Genomic DNA, 19447 nt, shown 5'->3' on the forward strand with positions numbered 1-19447 from the left:
GGAGGAATACAGCTACTGTGTTATCTACCGCAGAAGCAAATCACATTATCTCTTCCCTCCTCCCCCCCCAATCAAAACTCCTAGCACCAAGTTATTTTGAGGCCTGAGGAGTTGGTTGGTTTTAATCCCATAGCACTTCTCCTGGTTGATAAATGGCGATCACAATTTTTCGCCCTGTTCTGATCCCACAAGTCAGCCTTCGCTTTGCATAATGGGAGCTTCCCCCTCCACCCGACTTGAAACTGGTGCGAGTGCCGCCGACTTCCATGCGATTCAGGGGCTTACGCGAATTACTTGGCCAAGCCCTTCTAGAAAACGTGATGAATGAAAACGTGATAAATGAAAGCAGGATGAGCTACGCGCCCGTGTCACCAAGAGCCTTGACAAACACGCTGCTTGCCGCCACCGTGACTGGGAGTTCCAGATTTCCCCCCCCCCTTCCGAATTAAATAAATGCAAGTAAGAGCTTAGCCTGATGTGACTTCGGATTCAAGTTGGGAGGAAACCCGACTGAAAACAACGGAACGAGGCTTCCATCCGGAATACAAGTACCAGAGTTAACGCTTTGGAATTTAGTGGGGCTTTACCCCTAAGCGCCTTCCTGAGTAGCGATAGTCAATGGGTCTTTACCTCCCTCCCAGCCCCAATTGCTCCTACGTCTTAACTGATCAGCCACCCTTGATAAGAATGGGGGAGGCTGTTAAAATGTGTCTCAGATCCGCCCTTTGAATTTTCATTAAGGAAATCTAAGAGTGGTGGAGGGGGCGGTGTGCCTGAAGAGATTGCCGGCTAACAAAGTGACCAGATGCGCTTCTGGTTTTCCCGTAGCAATTAGGCTCGAGCAACTTCCCCGCCCCCGCGATCCATACTCTGTTTCTCCCCGGCCCAGGTGTAACAAAAAGCACCCTAGCAATTCTTTCTATCCCTTTTTTCCCGTAAAGTTTCCCCAGACAGTTTTGGAAACCCTCCGCACTTTCTGAAAGAAGCGAAGTCCCCTACGCGTTGGTACTGATTCACCGCAGGTATTAAAAATATTGACAAGCCAATCCATTGCAACCAAGGTTTTATGTTCCCCGCGCACAGGACCCCCGGAATAGCAATCTGAGCCCCGCGGGCCTGGCCGAAAGTAAATATGGCTTTAACACAGCAACAGACGCAGTTCCGAAATCACGGGGAGGAGTAGGGTGGACTAGAAGGAAAGAAGTTAAGAGCCTGCTCCTTTGCAGGGAGCGCTCCTTCGGGTCCCGTCCCGCGCCATCTGCTAGGGGAGTTTTGCTTTAGGAAAGAAACTTAGAAAACTCCATGCGATGTTTCCGCCCTTCCATTCCCATGCTTGTTTCCCTCGCCCCTGTGATGGTTGGGATCTATGAGATGGACGGCATAGGATCAACTAGATCCCTTCCGAATCTGAAGTCTCTTCTGTCCCTCCTTCTCAAGTTTAGAGAGAGTCTTCAAGTGACTTCCTCCTCCGGTGTCTTCGCCTCATCTGATCCTGGTAAGGGGTACCCTACTGGTCCACTAAAGGCTGTCCCAACTCTCCGCTGCCCAGACCCATAAGCCGCGGCTTGCTGCTCTAAACTCCCCGCCCTTCTGATGCTTCAGGGCACGCGATTAGCAGCATTCAGACTCTGTCCCGGAAAAGGTGTGTGCCCGCGAGAGAAGAGAGAGAGAGAGAAAGAAGAGAGAGACCGGAGGGAACTTCCTGCTCGACCCCCTTTTCCCAGGACCAATTCCTCATCCCCCCAACCCTTTGAATCACCTCCTCACCCTGAAGTGGCCAAGGGCGCACACCCACCCTCTTGCTTTCTGTTGGGGAAGCGCCGGAGTACCCTAGTTTAATCAGTCAAATCCTCGCTTAAAAAAAAAAAACAACAACCCTGCCCCAACAGGCAGGAGATTTTCCGTATAAATGCTTCGACGTTTCCTCCTCGGCCTTTCTACCATCCTTCATTCCGCCCCCCTTCGCCCATATCAATCATACTAAAGCGAATGATTCGGAGCGACACTGTTGGGAAGGCTGGCCCTTCTGTTTCTGAGATAGAGACGGAGAGAGAGAAGGGGGGGGGCGGGGGAAGGAAGGAAGGAAGGAAGGAGCTTTCTTTCACACCGAGACTGGTGAAGATTTTCTTCTTACTTGAAAGAGGGCACAGTGCACAACAGCCCATCCCAACATCATTGATCTAATTTTGTTTTAAAACCGAAATATTTTCCCCCAAACGATTTAACCGCCTTCGTAACTTGAAAACAAGTCCCACGAATTAGTCTGCAAATGTCCCAGTTAATCTTGGGCAGTCCACCCCGTTCTCCTTGAAGGACGCCGACCCCCGAGTCAGCAGCGACCGGATCGGATTGTTTCTCGTCCCCAAGAGATGCCAACTGCTCGGATCGCTGCTCAGCCTTTCTTGAAGGAAGGCCGGCTGCCAAGTCCTCTTCTTTTGGCCGCCGCCTTTGGTCCCCTACTCCCCCGCCCTACCTTCTCCCAGGAGACAAGTCCCCTGGCGTTTTCAGGGAGGAACTTCCTTCGAAGTGCGCCTCCGGCGGCCGCTGGACCGTCAGCACGTCGAACCGGAAAGTCACTCGGACCGACTTTCAGGGCATTTACTTTCATTTACTTTTCAGTAAAGGGGCGCTCGGAGTTGAGCACGAGGCGGCTTTGACAGCAGCCCTGCCAGTAAGACGGGAGGAGGCTGCGATCAAGGCAGCCGAGAGCGAGGCAAGTCCCACGTGGGACAAGGACCTCCCGCGCTGGGAGCCGAGGATCGCAACCGAAGCGTCTAAAAGCAGGCGGTCTCTCCCGACGCGGCGACTCTTTCGAAATCCGGGAGCCGCCTGCAGCGAGCGAGCCCTCCCGGCACGCAGGAGAAAGAGGCGCCTGGGCTTGGCTGGCTCTCGCCCGCCTTCCGGCTGGACACATCCAAGCTCCCTCGCCGGCCGGCCGGGCGCCCACCGGTCCGCTCGCCCCTTACCTTGCATGTTTTCCGGCATCTGCCCCCGTTCCCCATTCGATCGGACGAGTCCCAGGGCTTCCGTCTCCACTTTGGGCAGCATGTCAAGGCGGCCGCGGGCAGGGCTAGGCGGCGCGCCGGCTCTGTCAGTCCGGAGGCAGAGCAGCACCTGGAGGCGGGCAGGAGCGGCTAGTCGGGGAAGCGGGAGGACGAGCAGAGGGAAAGCGGCGGGAAGACCGGGAAGCTGTAGCTGGGAGAGTGCGCTGGGCAGTTGCCGCCCGCGGCCGCCGTCCTAGCAGCCGGTCGCCTTGCCGGGGCTGACTGGGCAACCCTCCGGGTGGAGTGTCCGAGCGCCCCGATCCCAGTTGGGAAAGGAGCGCTCGCTTGGCCTCTCAGCCCTCCCTCGGATCGGTTTAAAGAGATTGGGAGGAGCGGGCGGGAGCGAGCGGGGAGAGGCGCGACCTGCCCAGCCCGGCCACCTCTCCCTGTCCCAAGCGCCGCAAGGGCATAGCGAACTTCCAAGCCTCCCTACTCCGGAATCATTCTGCTTCTGCTTCGCGGATGGACTCCACTTGTACAAAAAGGAAGGGGCACTTCCCAGCCGAGGGAAGAGGAGGCGGGGGTTCGGGCCGAGCGTGTGAACGTGGGCGTTTGTGTCCAGAGGGGTGGGGGGAGAGGAAGGGGGGCGCTGACACTGCCCGTGCAGCCAATGAGGAAGACGCCCAGTGAGACAAGGTTGTTAAACCTGCCTGACGGACGGTCCGCTTCCCAGTGAATGGGGGGAAACGCACGCGCGCCGGTATTCTGCTCGGGCCGCGCAACGGAGTTCCTTCTTTCCTAAGGTCCCCCCTCCCGCAGCATTTCCGCTTCTCTTATTCTGCTAGGAGCGTTCAGGGGTAAAGGTCCGCGGTCAATGTGAACAACGCCTTCCCCTGCCGGAGCTAGGAACAGGGGTGCCGTTTCATTGCCTTAATTTCCCCCAGCACCCAGGAGTTGGTCCTCTGCTCCCCCGCCACCGAGGGAATGACTTCCGAGTAGCGAGGCCAGGGAGCGCTTTGGACCGGTTTTGCTGGGAAGGCGTTCCCGAGCGGGAATCAAAGACCCACTTTCTTTCGGAAGAAACCTCCAGGGGCCGGACTGCATTCCTCGGAGCAAAGGGATCTTTTGCGAACCGTGGGCTATTCGGACCACCTCCAACAGACGCGGGGCGGGGGTGTGGAGAGAGAGAGATGGGTGGACATCCACGGCTCCGGGATTAATGGACTTTGAGGCAGATAATCGTCCCCGTACCCATACCGAGCTACACGCCTGGAGAGCAGCGTCATGTATAGGTTGAGAATAAGCTCATCCGTTGCGCTCGGTACAAGCCGTGTGCGTGCGTGCGTGCGTGCGAATGAGAGGCGGAGAGAGAGCTCTAACTCTACACTTTCTCAAAGCCCGCCTTTACCTCTCTCCCGTCCCTTTTGGGTTGTTAACTCTGACGCGCAACAGTTTGAGATCCTCGTTAGGACCCTGGATGCTGCAAAGTTGATCTTAACATGCCAAAAGCTTTTCTCTCCCACCTTCTCCTTATTCCCCCATCCCAGATGATTCTTAATGTTTCCAGGACCCAGTTTAAAGAAATCAGAGGAGGTCGGTCCATGGGAATCCACCCCTAGCTTTCTGCTTCCTGGCAAACACAGCCCAAGAGAAATGCGTTTGCTTTCGATAGATTCCAGGTGGGGAAACGTGCTTAGCTGCTGTGTAAGGCTTCCAGTGAAATCAGTGGGGCTTAAAGGTGTTTAGCTTGTGCCCCATTAGCTGAAGTAAAACAACCGAGCGAACTCAGCAGTACCATAACTGGGTCAATCGACCAGCCGAAGCAAAACTCTTCTATGTTCTCCTGAACTCTTTCAGCTTGCCAGGGAATCCCTTTTGCGTTTTCATCCTGCACTCCTAGTTTGTGCACCTTCTTTTGGGTGAAGAGAAACGTTCATTCTCACTTGTGATCCAAGTTTGAAGGCCCCCCCCCCCGAACAGCTTCTAGCGTTTGATTGCCATTCTTATTTTTCGTATGACATTAAGACTTCCCCCACCATTCAAATCTGAAACAGTTAACACACCACACACTGCAAAACTGAAACGTGCTGGCGAGTTATGAATGAATTTTTAGGGTTACCAAAAGACAAGTTCATGCTGCAAGTGTACACAAATTAAATCAATTTTGTTGAAACGAATACCGCTTAAAAAAGCAGTCTTCTTAATGTGGTATTGAAAACCTAGGGTTTAATGCACTGAGTTTTAGGAAACACATTTCTAAATATCAACCAACCCGGTGCTGATTTTCTCATATAGTAATGTAATCCACAAAACCAGATCAGGGCAGACTTTTCTTAGAATAACTACAGGTTTCAAAACTGCACAATGCACACCTTGGGGTTCTCCTTCAGAGCTTTGCAGAGAAGTAGCTGATGCTCAGACTATGCCCAAACTTCATGGCTTCTAAGCTCCAACCTCATCCTGCTTGAAAAGAGCCCCGGGAGAGCTGGGAAGCTTACAGAAAATATTGTGACTGCTTTATGACTCGGTGATTTTCAAAGAGGAGATGTTCCTCTAATACGAATTTTTCATACTGGCTAGAACAACCCTCTTGGCTTCTACAAGGAAATTCACTTAAGGTCCTGATCTTTGGTTCTTTACTCAGTGGGAAGAGAAGACTCGGCTTTCAAGAAATGACCTCCCTCCCTTCTCTCCTGTTGTTACTTTCCTCGAAGTGGGAGGAACCAGCTGTACAGCAGACCCCCCTCATGCAGCAAATTAAGACACCGCCAATGAGCAAAACCCCCATCAGTCTTTCCTTCAAAGGGTCCTCCTTCCTTCTTTCCTTGCACCCTACTGCGTTCAGCAGTCTCTCAGCCCCACAGTGATGCTGCAAAAGGGCCAGATGAGCTTCTTCCTCTGGGGAGGGCCTCACACTGCTTTCTCAGTCCACACTATGCACTCAAATTCGAATTAACAAAGCACAAATACTGTTTTCCCATCACATGTTAAGCTATAGCTGGATTCCCTCAACACACTGAACCACAAGCTATCCAGATGTAGTTTAGCTTGGTTCAGCCTGCTGTGTGAATCTAGCCCCTTATGCCTTGTGCTTATCTTTGGCATCATGCATTATGGTGACAGAATAAGTACAGTACATATAGAGTAATACACCCAGCATTTGCACCACTTCCTGTGTATGTGTGTTACAATGGCCTTTCTTCCTAAAGGCAGTTTTTTCTTTGGCCATTTCAGTGCTGACAAGCATGAACCAGTTTCTAACCCCCACCCCCCCACTTTGAATAATCTTTAAAATTGGGTCACCACAGAAAAATTGCTGCACAGAGCTTTGGATACACCAGCTGGAAAGAATGCTTGCATTTTACATGGCTTAGCTATGCCAAGGAGACTTATCAATGTGTTTTGCATTCAAAATCACCTGGGCTGAACAGGAGGGTTTAAATCCTCACCTTTGGAGCAACATGGCTGATCACCACATGCTCTAGTAATTCTAAGAGGAGGAACATGGAGGGCAGGCTATCAGGCTTGAACTATGGCAGTATCTACAGTCAACCCCTCAATATTAAATAGTCACCAGAACTTATGTACAGAACTTCTCCAGAAGTGAAGTCCTAGATCTGCTTGGAGAAGGAAACTGGGCTAGTTCTCCTCTCCCTTCAGAAAGGGGCAGTGGCACCCCTCTAACCCCCATCTGTGGGGTGAGTACATTTGACAGCCAACTGGGCATTGTTCTAGACCACCCAACAGGAGATGTTACTCTGTTCCTGCAGAGAGGCTCCTGAACAAGTCTCAAAGACTTTCTCTGACAGGCAAAACCTGCAGTATTCTAGCCAGAAGCATAGCTGTAGCCGGCTAGAAAGCCACAGAAGGACCCAGGATGAAGGAGGGCTTAATCTTCTAAATGTCTGGTGCTCTCTCCTGGGTGGTTTCAGACCCAGAATTGGTATCAGTGCCAGGGAGGCACTGATCGTTTCCTAAAACCTTTGTGCCCAATGCCAAGAGGAGAGACTTCAGTGCCTGCATGACTGAGTTTCTCAGAGGGTAGCCCCGTGCATGCTGACTTGGGAGCTTGCATTGGTTAGCACAGTGAGACTTGCAAGGCAAATGATCAGCTGGGTTTAACGGGCACAGTGGCAATAGCATCTTCTCCACAGACTATGAAGATTTCCTAGGAGAAAGAACTAGGGCTGGATGAATAGCATTGGCCTCTTGTTGGATGGCTGCCACTCTAAAGAGCCTTGAATGAAGGCCCATGGAATAAGGATTCACCCATGTACACAATCACCTTTTCTCCACCTCCGCAATGAGCTGCAACTCAGACTGTCTGTTCACATACATTAGGCAGCATATTTAAGAAATATGCATGGATTCTTTGGCCTGAACAGAAGAGGCAAGAATGGAAAAGGTGTGGCCCTCCAGATATTGTGAATTCCTAATCCATCAGCCTGGCAAGGGATGATGAGAACCAACATCATTGTTCATCTTTTCTAAGTACTTAAGACTTATCTGGGGTGCCTTGCTTAGACCAATAGCTAACTAACTGGGAGTAAGTGAAGAGGAGGAGGAGGAAATGGATAGCTAGCCACTCTCTCAGGCCTCAAGGGCATGGGGACCACAGACTTCAAGCACCAGCTTATCCAGCTGGATTACTGTGAAGATGTCTTGCATCACAAGAGTCTTCTGAAGGTGCCTTAACTGAAACCCAGAACTTTTCCACTACAAGGCTACACTTGCCTCAGGCAATCTTGATTATTATTCTTGCAAGGCACTTCTATCCTCACCCAGCACTCCAAACTTCTCTTCCCTGGCAAGATGCATCTTTTTCTTGACTGGTTGACCCTTGATATGGCAGATCAAAAAATGAATGTCGGAAAGCCTTCTTCAGGAGGAGAAAGTAGCAATCTGTTCTCTTTGCTTCTCTAGACCCCACCTGATCCCTCTTGAAGAGAATAAAATGCATTCACCTTGTAAACTGAATTCTCTTGGTTTGGTGTGCTTTTCAGTGGAAGCGTTTGGTTTACCAAACATTCCCACTCTCCAGTTTCCAAATCTTGTTCTTTTCCAGAGTCCTGAAACTCAGCTTATAGCTAGCCCCCAGCATGCCAGAACAGATGCCGGACCATAAGCGGAGTGACCATAAGTGGAGTGATTCAGGTTCAGGACTCCGTCCCTATCCCATGCAGCTGACTGGGCTGTCATGGGAACAAGCAGGCACCCCTACACCTCTGGAAGTTTTAGAGTTTGATGCCCAGCTGTTGTGGAAATTGTAGTTCAATAACCAACTGGCCACCAGCCTCTGTAGCTCAGCAAAGCCCCCCTGAATCTATTTATTCAGCAATGTCCCACTACATTCAATAAAAATTATGGAACTGATGTCCATTCTCAAGCAGCAGAACTGCTTGGGCTGGACTTTAGTAGACCGGAGCCTAAGAAGTCTCCACATAAACCTCCCCCTCGAATGTCAGCAGCAGGAGGCAACGCCAGCATCAGCACCAGGCCTGGCATGGCAGGCCAGGACCCTATCCAGCACATCGTCTTTTATTCCTCTTATTTTAGAAACATTGCAGAATGGGGGGTGGGGTGTTAACAAGATGCCTTCTCCCACATTGGCCATATATGGTCAAATACTCAGTTTATTATTTTTATCTTTAAATAAGATTATGCTTATCTTGAAAGTCAGTTGATTCCCAAGTAAATGGATTCAGCAACAGGGAAGATCTGGTAAATCATGTTTTTTTGCCTGTGGTGACTCAAGAGAGTTTGAAATGTACTACATGCTCAGAGAGAAGGTGTTGTAAAGTCATTAAGTCCAGGGACAGCAATTTCCTGGCTAAACCACTGTTTTTGAGTGTTTCCGTCTTCCCCATGAAAAGAAAGGATAACATGACTGAATGGAATTGGACAGTGTGTGCCTTACTTCTGAGTAAACATACAGAAGATGGAGTAGAAGATGAAAACTAGATAATCCTATGGAAAGCAGCCTTTTAAAACACTGAATACTTCAGAGCTGTTGAATATAATGGATATACCTAGTCCAGGTGATGTCTGCATTTCATTCCCTGCTCCCAAGGAGCTTACAACCCTCATTCGGCCGAAATGTCTACAAGTTTACTTAGATTAAGTTCCATTGAATTCACTGGTCTACTCTGAATAGTGCTGAGTTTGGCTTCCACCCATGACTTTGTTTCATAAACGCACCAGCTTTGATAATACTCCAAACTTCAAATAAGCAAATGTTTTCTCTAATTTCTCTATTAGATCATTATATCACAGAAGGATGGGCATAAAAGAGAAACTGCGGGTGATATCATTTTTCCTTCTGAGTAGATCGTTACTGCAAAGTGGAAGAAAGACACTTTATTTAATCCTAAATAATAAACAGTTCTCAGAAAGAAAGTTGGGTGAGTTTCACTGGAACCTCTCGCTCACTTCCAAACAAACATGCTTAGATTTGTGACAGCAGCCCAGTGCAGTGATGGACTCACTAGCCAGCCTTGGATATGTCACTCATCTCACAGCCTCAGCTGTGACCTATCTTTCCAAGACTTTTGTAAAAAGGTGCGACGTTAGAAGCACCAAATATAAAATGGAAAGAACTGCAGCAGTGGCTGCTAAATAAACTGTTGATAACCCACCTATCTGCTCGATTTAAATAAGCAAAAATTATTGTTTACTTCGAAGTTCTACATGGAATTCAGTAACACACACACACACACGTACTTCAGACTGCAGCCTTATTCACCTTCCCCTGTACAGCGAGGAGTTCGTTCGTCCTTCCCTCCCTCCCGAGTCACCGGGCATTTTTTCCCAGTGGCCATTAGGGTATACTGCAAACAACCTGCTTGCCAAGTTTTTCTGCGTCCGGTGAACTTCCCCGAAAAAGATGCAAAGATCACATTAGCACACAAAGCACGCGAGGACAGGATGGGGGGCGGGTAGTAGAAAAGATCGCCTTTTATTTCGCCAGGCGCGCGCGGAAAAGCCACTCTCAGTTACTTCGTCCGGAGTCCACCCGGCGCTCCTTTCATAAACACGGCGCTCGGGGTAGGAGAAGGCTTGCATCAACTCGGCGAAGTGAGCCGCAGCCCAGGAAGACCGAGGAGCTCCGAGCAACTTCGGCCCCTCAAGCTCTCAAGCCACTCCTCCGGCTGTGGAAGCCCCCACCCCACCCCACCCCACCATTCCCCTGTATAAGGTCCTCTGTAAAAGTCTGCCTCTCTCCAAAAGAAACAATTCCACGCTGAACTGACCTGCCCCGAGCGGTCACGTAACGCCGGCACGAAGGAAACTTCCTTAAGAAAGAAAAAGGAAGTGGAGGAGGGCTCCTGCCGCAACTTCGTTGTACCAAAAACTCCCGCCGCTGCCCTCCACCACACCTGCCCGATCACCGATTGCTTATCCGGTGCAAATGCAATCAAAGACAATTGGCCCTTTGAAACTTGCATTCAACGGCACCCAAGCCGGATGTCAGGGAAACATTTCTCCATCTCCAACCCAAAAACGCGCACGCGCGGGCAGACTCGGAAAACTGTTGTACAGTATGTCTCCTCAGAAATGAGTCCCATTGACAATCTAGAAAACTTGCTGCTGGGGCTGAGCTGCGGAGTGCTCCACTCGTTTATTCTTGGATAAGTGGGAAGAATTATGCAATCTAAAGCATGGAGGTAAATGCAGTTGAACACTTAGGAGTGAGTGTTAAGCCTCACTTTTTATAATTCTCTCCCCCACACCCCTCAGCTAAAGATATTTCCAGTGTAATCCTCAAAAGCAGCTTGAAGACAACCTGTGATTGATCCACTGAGAACAAGCTGTGAAAAATCACTGGAGTTGTGTAATGTTGTGGAAAGCAAGCAAGCTTTCCCCAAGAGACGGAATCTTGTCAGCTTGGTTTCTTTGGGCCACTGGGTGGGAGATGCCAGCAATCAAGACAGTATTCCACTTAAAGGACCTGTTAAGAGTCAGGAGCTGGGGGGAGAGGTGTTGCAAACCTTTCCTCCAAGGGCAAACAACCTGTCTCCAAACTCCTGAGCTTCAGCTGCTCTAGCATCTATAAGGGTATGTGCTGCCACCTAGCCAAAAGTGAATTAGCTTGGCTTCTGAAAAGCAGTAAAGATATGTGGGGCCATGGGTGTGAAACTGATCTGGAAGCAGCCCAAACACCCCATGTGGAAATGCTCTACAATCCTGTGCATGCTTATCTGGAAGGAAGTCTTACCGAAAAAGCACCTTTATTCATAGGATTGGAAGAATTAACCTACCTCAGCTGGGTAATTCTGGGAGTTGAAGTCTATAGATCTGGAGGTTGAGAAAGGCTGGACTCAGCTTTCTCTTTGATTTCACTTGGCTATTAAGCTTACCTTACCTGGGCTGCAAAAATCTAGAAGACCATGAGATGGCAATAAAGGTCAGTTTTCTTTATCTCTTTCCTGCCACCTATTGGTTATATGAATTTTTACAATCCAGATACAATATGCCTTAACGAATGAGACTGGGATTGTTAGGAATTTTAACCTACCCATCCACAAGCTGCTGCAACGAAGCAGTATAACATAGCCAATAAGCACAGTGAGTGAGAAGTTTGGGAAACATCTTTCATACTTCCAAAGAACCTCTTTTACATCATACTTATCTGCATGAGAACATCAGCACAGGCACAGCTCTTTGAGACTAACTTGGATCCTTGATACAGTCTTTAGGTAAGAATGCTTATGATTTTAACGGTGTTCATTGCTGCCTTTATTGGACTAGAATCAACATGTTTAGATCCAGGTGTTCTTTTCTTTTCATAAATTCTCTATTTTGGGTAGTCAGGGTCAGAGTTTGGGAATTAACTGGAAATCATGCAAAAATAATTATGCTTCAGAATTTTAAAAGCACTTGATCTACATTATGCTTCAGAATGGTATTTTTACAGCCAGGGTAGTCAACATGGTTGCCTTGCTGTCCATCAGGTTTTAATAACTGAAAAGAATTAAATATGTGGTTGGCATGCTGTAAAACGAAGTATTGGCTTGGGCGGCATATTAAATGAATGAATAAATAATAAAGAAATAGATACTTTGCAGCAGGACCTTTGGATCTCACAAAACTCTCACTAGGGAAGTAGAGGCATTCTGGTAAATGGACTCGCCCTCCTTTATATACGGTGGCCATTTTGTGAACAGATAATAAATCTTCCATGGTAGTCTTTTGTGAAGTTGGTGACTAAATACTCTCAAAATTCCAAATGTGCTATTGACTGAACAAAATTGTCTACCCCTCTTGTACAACAATGACATATAGGAATTTAAAGAAAATGGCTTTTGCCATATATTGGCTGGGTTCACCCAGTACTCTGTACCATGAAGCTTGTTTCACAAACCATGGTGGGTGGGTACACACAACTTGCTATATTGCATGCAAACCACATTACAGCTTAGCATGGGGCATGAATCCTGCCACTGAATTTATAGCTTAGACAAGCTTTGACATGTCTATAATGTCAGCAAGACCTAACATTTATTAGTATAATTAATAATTCTCTTATTTATGTGATTGAGTTTATTATAACTCAGTACTAATATACAGCATCCATTTGTTTACACAGCTAGCCTAGAGCCTGCCTCTCAGTGGCATGCGGCCCTTAGGATAAAAAATGTTGCACCTGGTCTATAGAGCCACACTTTAAATCATTTCTGGGAGAAATACAATATATGTGGTTTAAAGCAAACACATAAACGAAGGCAAATCCTTGCTCAAGCACTACCTCTCAATGATGGTGCTTAAGTGGACCTGTTTGGAAAGTTTCCCAGCAACCAGTTAATGCTTTAGGTGGCCATTTGTATTGGCTGGATGGCAATAAACATTATACAAGCTGTAGAATTTCACAGCAAAAATGACGTGGTTTGTTTTTTCTTCCCACCTAGCTGGCTTCATTGCTAGCTGGTTTTCTTTCCTCCTTTGTCAGTGCTGGGGTGTACCCCTTTAGCCAGACAGGCAAAATTCCTTAATATTACAAATATATTATTAGAAAGCATGTGATTTTATAAGGGTTGAAGAAAAAAAAGAAGAAATAATAGATATGATGCTTTCTCAACCTTGGGAACTTTGAGATGTGTGGACTTCAACTCCCAGAATTCCCCAGCCAGCCAGCATCGCTGCTGTTGAAGTCCACGCATCCTAAAGTTGCCAAGGTTGAAAAACACTGCTTTAAAAGTTCAGGAGAGAACTCAGTATTTGAGACATTATTTCACATTGCATCAGAGAACAATATTAAGAGTTGTGTATACTGTAAAAGGAGAGGAAGAAAACAGGGGCAAAGTTTATAAAATATTTTTATTGTGAACAGCCTAAAGTCCCTCCTTGAGGGGAGATAGGCGGTGATAAATTTGATAAATAAATAAATAAAAAATTGCTGAAGGCTGCTCTGTGGTATAGGGCCTACTGCTAACCCTGCAAAGTCTTTTGGCTCTGTTTCTCTTCACTGTTACTACTGTTCACCTGACCTTTCTAACAAGCAAGAAAGAGAAGGTTAAGGGACAGAAACTATTAACATGCTTCATCCTTTCTCTATGTAAAGAAGTGGTATGTCTCTAAGGTACCCTGTTGCCTTCTGGTGCAAGATACAATAGTGAAGTAAGATTAATCTGCTAATCTGGTATTGATATACAGCATTCCCATTAAATGTGGACTTACAGCTTTAAGAGAGAATTAGAAAAAAAATCCCTACTAGATATGTTTGTTGAAAGGCTGCTCCTTATTCAACAGCAGTACACCTCTAAAATCTAGAGTTTTAGAGCTCAGTATTAGAAATAGAATTCTAAATTGGATGGATCTTGATCTGATTGAACTGCACTGTTAAATTCTTATCCCATGAACAAAAATCATATAATGTTCATATATCTGCCTAACTCACACTGAAGACAAATTAGTAGGGCAACAGCAATTAAAGTCAACTTGTAGGATGGTGATGATTTTTGCTGCATCTTGCATATTGCTGGAATTAGATACATGTTAAGTAATGGCAATAGCAATCATATCTGAAACTGCAAAAACTCCACAGTTAACTCCAATGTCACTTCCTATTAAGGTCTAAATCTAATCTAAAATGACATTGTGGAAATATATAATTATGATAATGTATATTAAGACAACTAAAATCAAAATCACTCTACTTACTCCACATTTTCTTCTATTTCTTTTAACATGATAAAAGAATACCAAACTTTTATATCAGCTGTTTTAATATAGGAATTAATTTAACTAAATTTATTTCACTTTAACTTCAAGGGTAATGAGAAAATATTCAATTCATATTTTCTTCACTTGCATCAATTTTTTTCCTGCCCCAAACAAATTGCTGAACTATTTGTGCACTGCACTATTTTCTGTATCTAGAATGAGATGTCAAATCTTGGTTTGGTCCCAGGATTGCACTTAGCCTTTAATTAGTGGGTCAATAACACACCCTAGAAAGTGGGCACAATGCTGATAAAAGCTAAATGTGATATAACCTAATCAGTGAAATAAAATTAATCTGAATATGGTTCTGTGTATTCAATAATCTTCCCATTCTGTCTCATTCAAAAATTACAATTCATCAGCAACATTTGGAGGGGTTTTGCACGCTCCAATGAAGGTATTTGGGTGGAGATGAAATGTTTCTGTGGCTACTGGTTGTGCACTGCTACTGCAATACAGTACACATGCACACACTTTCCATCGAGAATCTGTATTCAAAAAGTAGGTAGCTAAACCCCCCCCAACCCAGTTTGACAATTAAGAGCAGCCTGCGAATCTGGGTGCCCTCCAGATGTCTGGGCCAACTCCCAGAATTCCCTGCCATGGCTGTTGCTAAGATTCCTGGAGATTAAAATCCAAACCTGAAAGGCATCCAATTTGTATAAAGTTAGTCAAGAATATTGTGGTTCAACCATTTCAACTGCTAGTCAAAGAGAATGGATGGAGTGTCAGAACTTCCCAGAATAGTAGCAATTGGAATTTGTAAAGAACATGTGCTGATATTTGTGTAATTTGTATTAGCCGTTATTTGTAATAGTCATTATTCAAATCTGTATATGTAAATTCAACTACAGTGCATAATATGGTTGGCATAGGTTTCATTCAGAAATGGGGGAGGGTATTAAATAAATAATTTGTAAAAAAAACCCCTTGATCATGCATTGATCATTCAGGTTTATTTCAACATAGCATTCACAGACTGAGTGGCATATCTGTGTTCCTGCTCATTTAGTTACAACACACTTTTCATTAGAACATCTCTACAGATGATGCAACACCAATGATACAGTCTTTATAGGAATTAAACATAAGTTGTCTATGTAAAATTGCTACTGATGAGTATACAGTATAAGTAGGGCAAATGGTTGCAACTCTGTTGTTAGAGGTTGGTGCAAAAGAGTGGTAAATAAAAATGCCAATGTTTACAGGCAGAAAAATATAAGAAAATAACTTTAAAACAAGGTTATGGAGATTGGAAGCTCAGTTTTAAAACTTGGAAGATCAGGCCTGATAGGGGAGTGTAATATCCCCCTTGTTAATGTCCATGTAAGGTAAGTCCTAGATACTTGTTTTTCATTGAAATAAAAGAGAAAGGTTTCATATGTTTTGTTTCCAAAGTGTTCTGCTGTATATATGTTATATTGAACAGTTACCCATGTGCCTTGATTTTCATTGCAAGAAGAAAAACTACATCTTAAACAGTTTCACTAACAGAGCGGTATTATGCTTGTTTACTCAGAAGTAAGTCCAACTGTGTTCAGAAAAGATCATTCCTGTACTGAGGCACAAATCAATATGAATCAAATACCATGCATTTGCTGGCAAAGAATTCAGTCCTTTATATGTTACTGAAAGTATGTTCAGGATTATAGTGTTACACTTTTTGAAAGGAATCTGGGGATAAATCTATTGTCCCTAATTTTGTTATGTTATAGCCCATCTGTAATTGCATATGTAGGAAACTGACACACAACAAATTTTTGGAAGTTTTGCCATTCACCTTGGTAAGACCACAAACCCAAAAATGTTCCAAGCAAATACACACACATATATACACACTCATATACATAAACTTCTAGCCAAAGACCATAATATGATAAGCTGTCGCTGCATACAAGTCGTATTTCACTTCAGTGAAATGAATCTAGGAAAATATTAATCCACGCTTCTTTCAAATGTCCAACATGAATTGAAAATATCCAGAACTTTTCTGTTGATTAAACTGATAAATGAATTGGCTAGAATCTTTAGCAAGGACCAAAAATGGATTGCAAATTGTACATGAAAGATAAAAATATAACATAGGACAATGTGACAATCTAAAATGATACTATACAATTTTGGGTGTGTGTGTGTGCTTTTTCATTCCCATTTAGTATTTGATCTGTTTAAAATGTTATTTTATAACGTGCATTAAAGATCAAATCATTCAAACTTAGAACTTTTTTAGATTTTGTCTAGTGCAGTTTTCCAAAGGTCTGCTTGACTTTCAATTGTTATGAAAATATTTATTTTACTATAAATGTTGGCTTAGAACTTATATATAAATGCAGTATATCCAGTGCAATGTATAATCTACCTACCTACCTACCTACCTACCTACCTACCTACCTACCTATCTATCTATCTATCTATCTATCTATCTATCTATCTATCTATCTATCTATCTATCTTCCTTTCTACTTTCTTTCAGTAAGAATCTCTGAGTTTCAGTTTAAAACATTTACACCTATTTACTTAACAATAGAGATTTCAGCATACGTCCAGCTCCCTTGCTGAAGTAACTGGGAGTTGTTTTTGATAAATTTATTGCATTTGAAGAAAAACAGGCTAATTCAACCATCAATATAACTGTTCTGTCCTTTTAAATATATTAATGAAACTGAATACTTCTGAAGCATCAATTCATTAACTATGAAGAGATTCCATAATGATTATTCTCCATTGTGGAATGCCCAGTAAGGCTTGTATTTAATTCTGTCTGATAGGGTTTATCAAAACAGTTGGAAAAAGTCTTACCGCCTGGAAGAAGCCCATGTTTTATAGGTTCCTGAGTGCTGCTGGTATCCGAACCAGAAGACATAATTAAGCACAAATATATAGTGCCCTTGGGTTGCAGGTATACAGCATTGAACACAGCAAAAGGTGAGGCTTGTAAACTTCTCTGGCCTTGGGACAGCGGCTACAGTAACCTTCAGTGAAAGTCAGGAAGCAGTCCATCAACGGTGCGCACACACAAACACACACATGCGAACGAAAAATCCAATAATTCAGAAAGTAACAGGCTGGGCTTTCAATGGACTCTGTACTTTTTCCAGCATTAGTGACCCTCTGTAAACCAGCCATCCCATTTCATGATGGTCTCTAATCAGGGAAATCAGGAGCTGGGATAGGCTGGGCTTGATCACATGATCCTCAACAGGTTGATAAGCAGACCCTGTTATAAAGTGACAGCAAAAAAGAGATAAGAACTCTTGGCAGATAGCAACAGAGAAATGATTAACTCTGTGTTGGAGAGGTGCTATGAAGCAGAGAGAGGAAGGCTGTAAACCTGTGGGGGTCAGAAGATCATACCGAGTGGATAACCTCCCCCACTTCCATCCCAATGTAAAGGGTAACACCTATAAACTCATGTTGGTGACCTGCCTCTGGATGTCATCACTTCTTTACTGAGTGGACAACAACACTGAGCTCTTTGGGCTTCTGTAAATATCTGGAGAAGGCAGAGCAAGCAAACATTCCTGCCTTAACCTGGGCCTGCAATATATTTATTGCTCTATATCCCAAAGCCATACTATGGAGTAAACCCATGGTGATTTTCTGTCTGACACAAACATTTTATTGTACCTATTCATTAGACAGGAGACTAATCCCAGCTTGTTTGTCTGATAGCCAGCAGCTGAATGTATAAACACTCTCCTCCCCCACCCCCAGTAATTTAAAAGCCTTTATTTCGTGGTTAAATATTTATTTATTTATTAGATTTTTTAAAATCCCACCTTTATTATTTTTATAAATAACTCAAGGCAGGGAACATACCCAATACTCCTTCTTCCTCCTATTTTCCCCACAACAACAACCCTATGAGGTGAGTTGGGCTGAGAGAGAGGGACTGGCCCAAGGTCACCCAGCCAGCTTTCATGCCTGAGGCGAGACTAGAACTCACAGTCTCCTGGTTTCTAGCCTGGTGCCTTAACCTCTAGGCCAAACTGGCCAATATGATTGTCCAGGGAAAATTGTGGCATCTACACAGTTGTATTGATTTTTGTTTTTAGTTTGGTTACCTGACCCGAATGAAACATTTTCCAGACTCCTCAAATATCCTCAAACATTATATTGAGGCCCCAGCAACAGCATGTTGCCTAAATTTCATCCCCGGCCCCTCCAGGTAGGATTGGGGAAAAACTCCACCCAGTGTAGACAAAACTGGGTTGGATGAATAAGGGTCTTTCAATCTATAAGGCAGCTTCCTGTGAAGTGATTCTTCTTTCCTAAATTATCGCTTCATACCTATGGGGCATCTTGTAGGATTATTCACTGCTGCCAACAAGGCAATTCATCCAGGGACTGGATGTGACTCATCACCAATCAACTGTAATTCTAATGTGAAGGGAAATCATAATAATTGAAATAATAAAAATTAGAGATAATAATAGCTACAATATTAACATTTTAACTGAAGCATTGAATTTAGGTGTGAAATGTAGTCCCCCGTTTAAGAACAAGTTCCATTCCCAAGGTCTGTCCTTAAGTCGAATTTGTACGTAAGCCGGAACAGTATTATTATATAATGTTGTATAAGTAGTATGGTGTAGTTAACTTGAACCATTGTGTATTTAACTCAAGTTTTGCTACAATAGGATCCATTCTTAACTATGTATTTACAATTCTTCTCATGCCAAATGACATTCAGTCTACTTTTGACATTCAATGTGCAGAGTGTACAGTAGCTCCATTTAAAAAAAAGTGCAGCTCTCAAATGGATTATGACTATAATGCATGGAAGGAGAGATTTAATCCTGTGCTTCCTTTCCTCCAAGTGAGCAGATTCTTAGAAAAACTGCCATTGCTGCCAAGAACGATAGAGTAAGGTAGATACCATTTGAGCCACTTCTGGAGCTGATGGGAAGTAATACTGTTGAAGGCTTTCCTTTGTAAATATCTTGCATGTAGTGAATCACATTGGACGTAATCTATTCACATAATCTGTTCACATTTATTGGGGGAAAGGAACATACTTTGAGAAACATTCAGAAATAAGACGTTCTGAGTGGTTCGGTCTGAATTTGGCAGGATGCTTCCTAGCACGTTATCCTGCATAAACTAGGAAGTGACTCTTAATCCAGTTAATATTTCTCAGGCCCAATTCTTTCTTCTCTGTTTCAAAGCATTTTCTTTTTACTACAATGCCGCAGTAAGACCTGTCATGAGGTTTTCATGTCTTTGGAGGTGTTTTGACACTG

The 19447-nt window shown here is 44.6% G+C and overlaps 1 protein-coding gene across 3 annotated transcripts in view; it reads right to left on the reverse strand.

Moving 5' to 3' along the window:
* The window catches only part of NR5A2 (nuclear receptor subfamily 5 group A member 2), a 113370-nt gene extending 96097 nt beyond the window's left edge, over window positions 1–17273 (reverse strand). Inside the window, exons 1-2 of one of the 3 annotated variants that reach the window (XM_063298381.1) lie at window positions 17004–17273; window positions 12886–12968 (exon numbers count right to left, since the gene is read on the reverse strand). Coding sequence is in view for 2 of the 3 variants with exons in the window: in XM_063298382.1 (XP_063154452.1) it covers window positions 2967–3048 (82 nt within the window). In the remaining variant the exon portion in view is untranslated. Of the gene's footprint in view, window positions 1–2966; window positions 3236–12885; window positions 12969–17003 lie in introns of those variants that run through there. The other 2 variants (XM_063298380.1, XM_063298382.1) reach the window with 2 other exon arrangements.
* Between the last annotated feature and the right edge of the window lie 2174 nt (window positions 17274–19447).

The sequence above is a fragment of the Candoia aspera genome, chromosome 3 (genome assembly GCF_035149785.1).
Source record: "Candoia aspera isolate rCanAsp1 chromosome 3, rCanAsp1.hap2, whole genome shotgun sequence".
NCBI lineage: Eukaryota > Metazoa > Chordata > Lepidosauria > Squamata > Boidae > Candoia > Candoia aspera.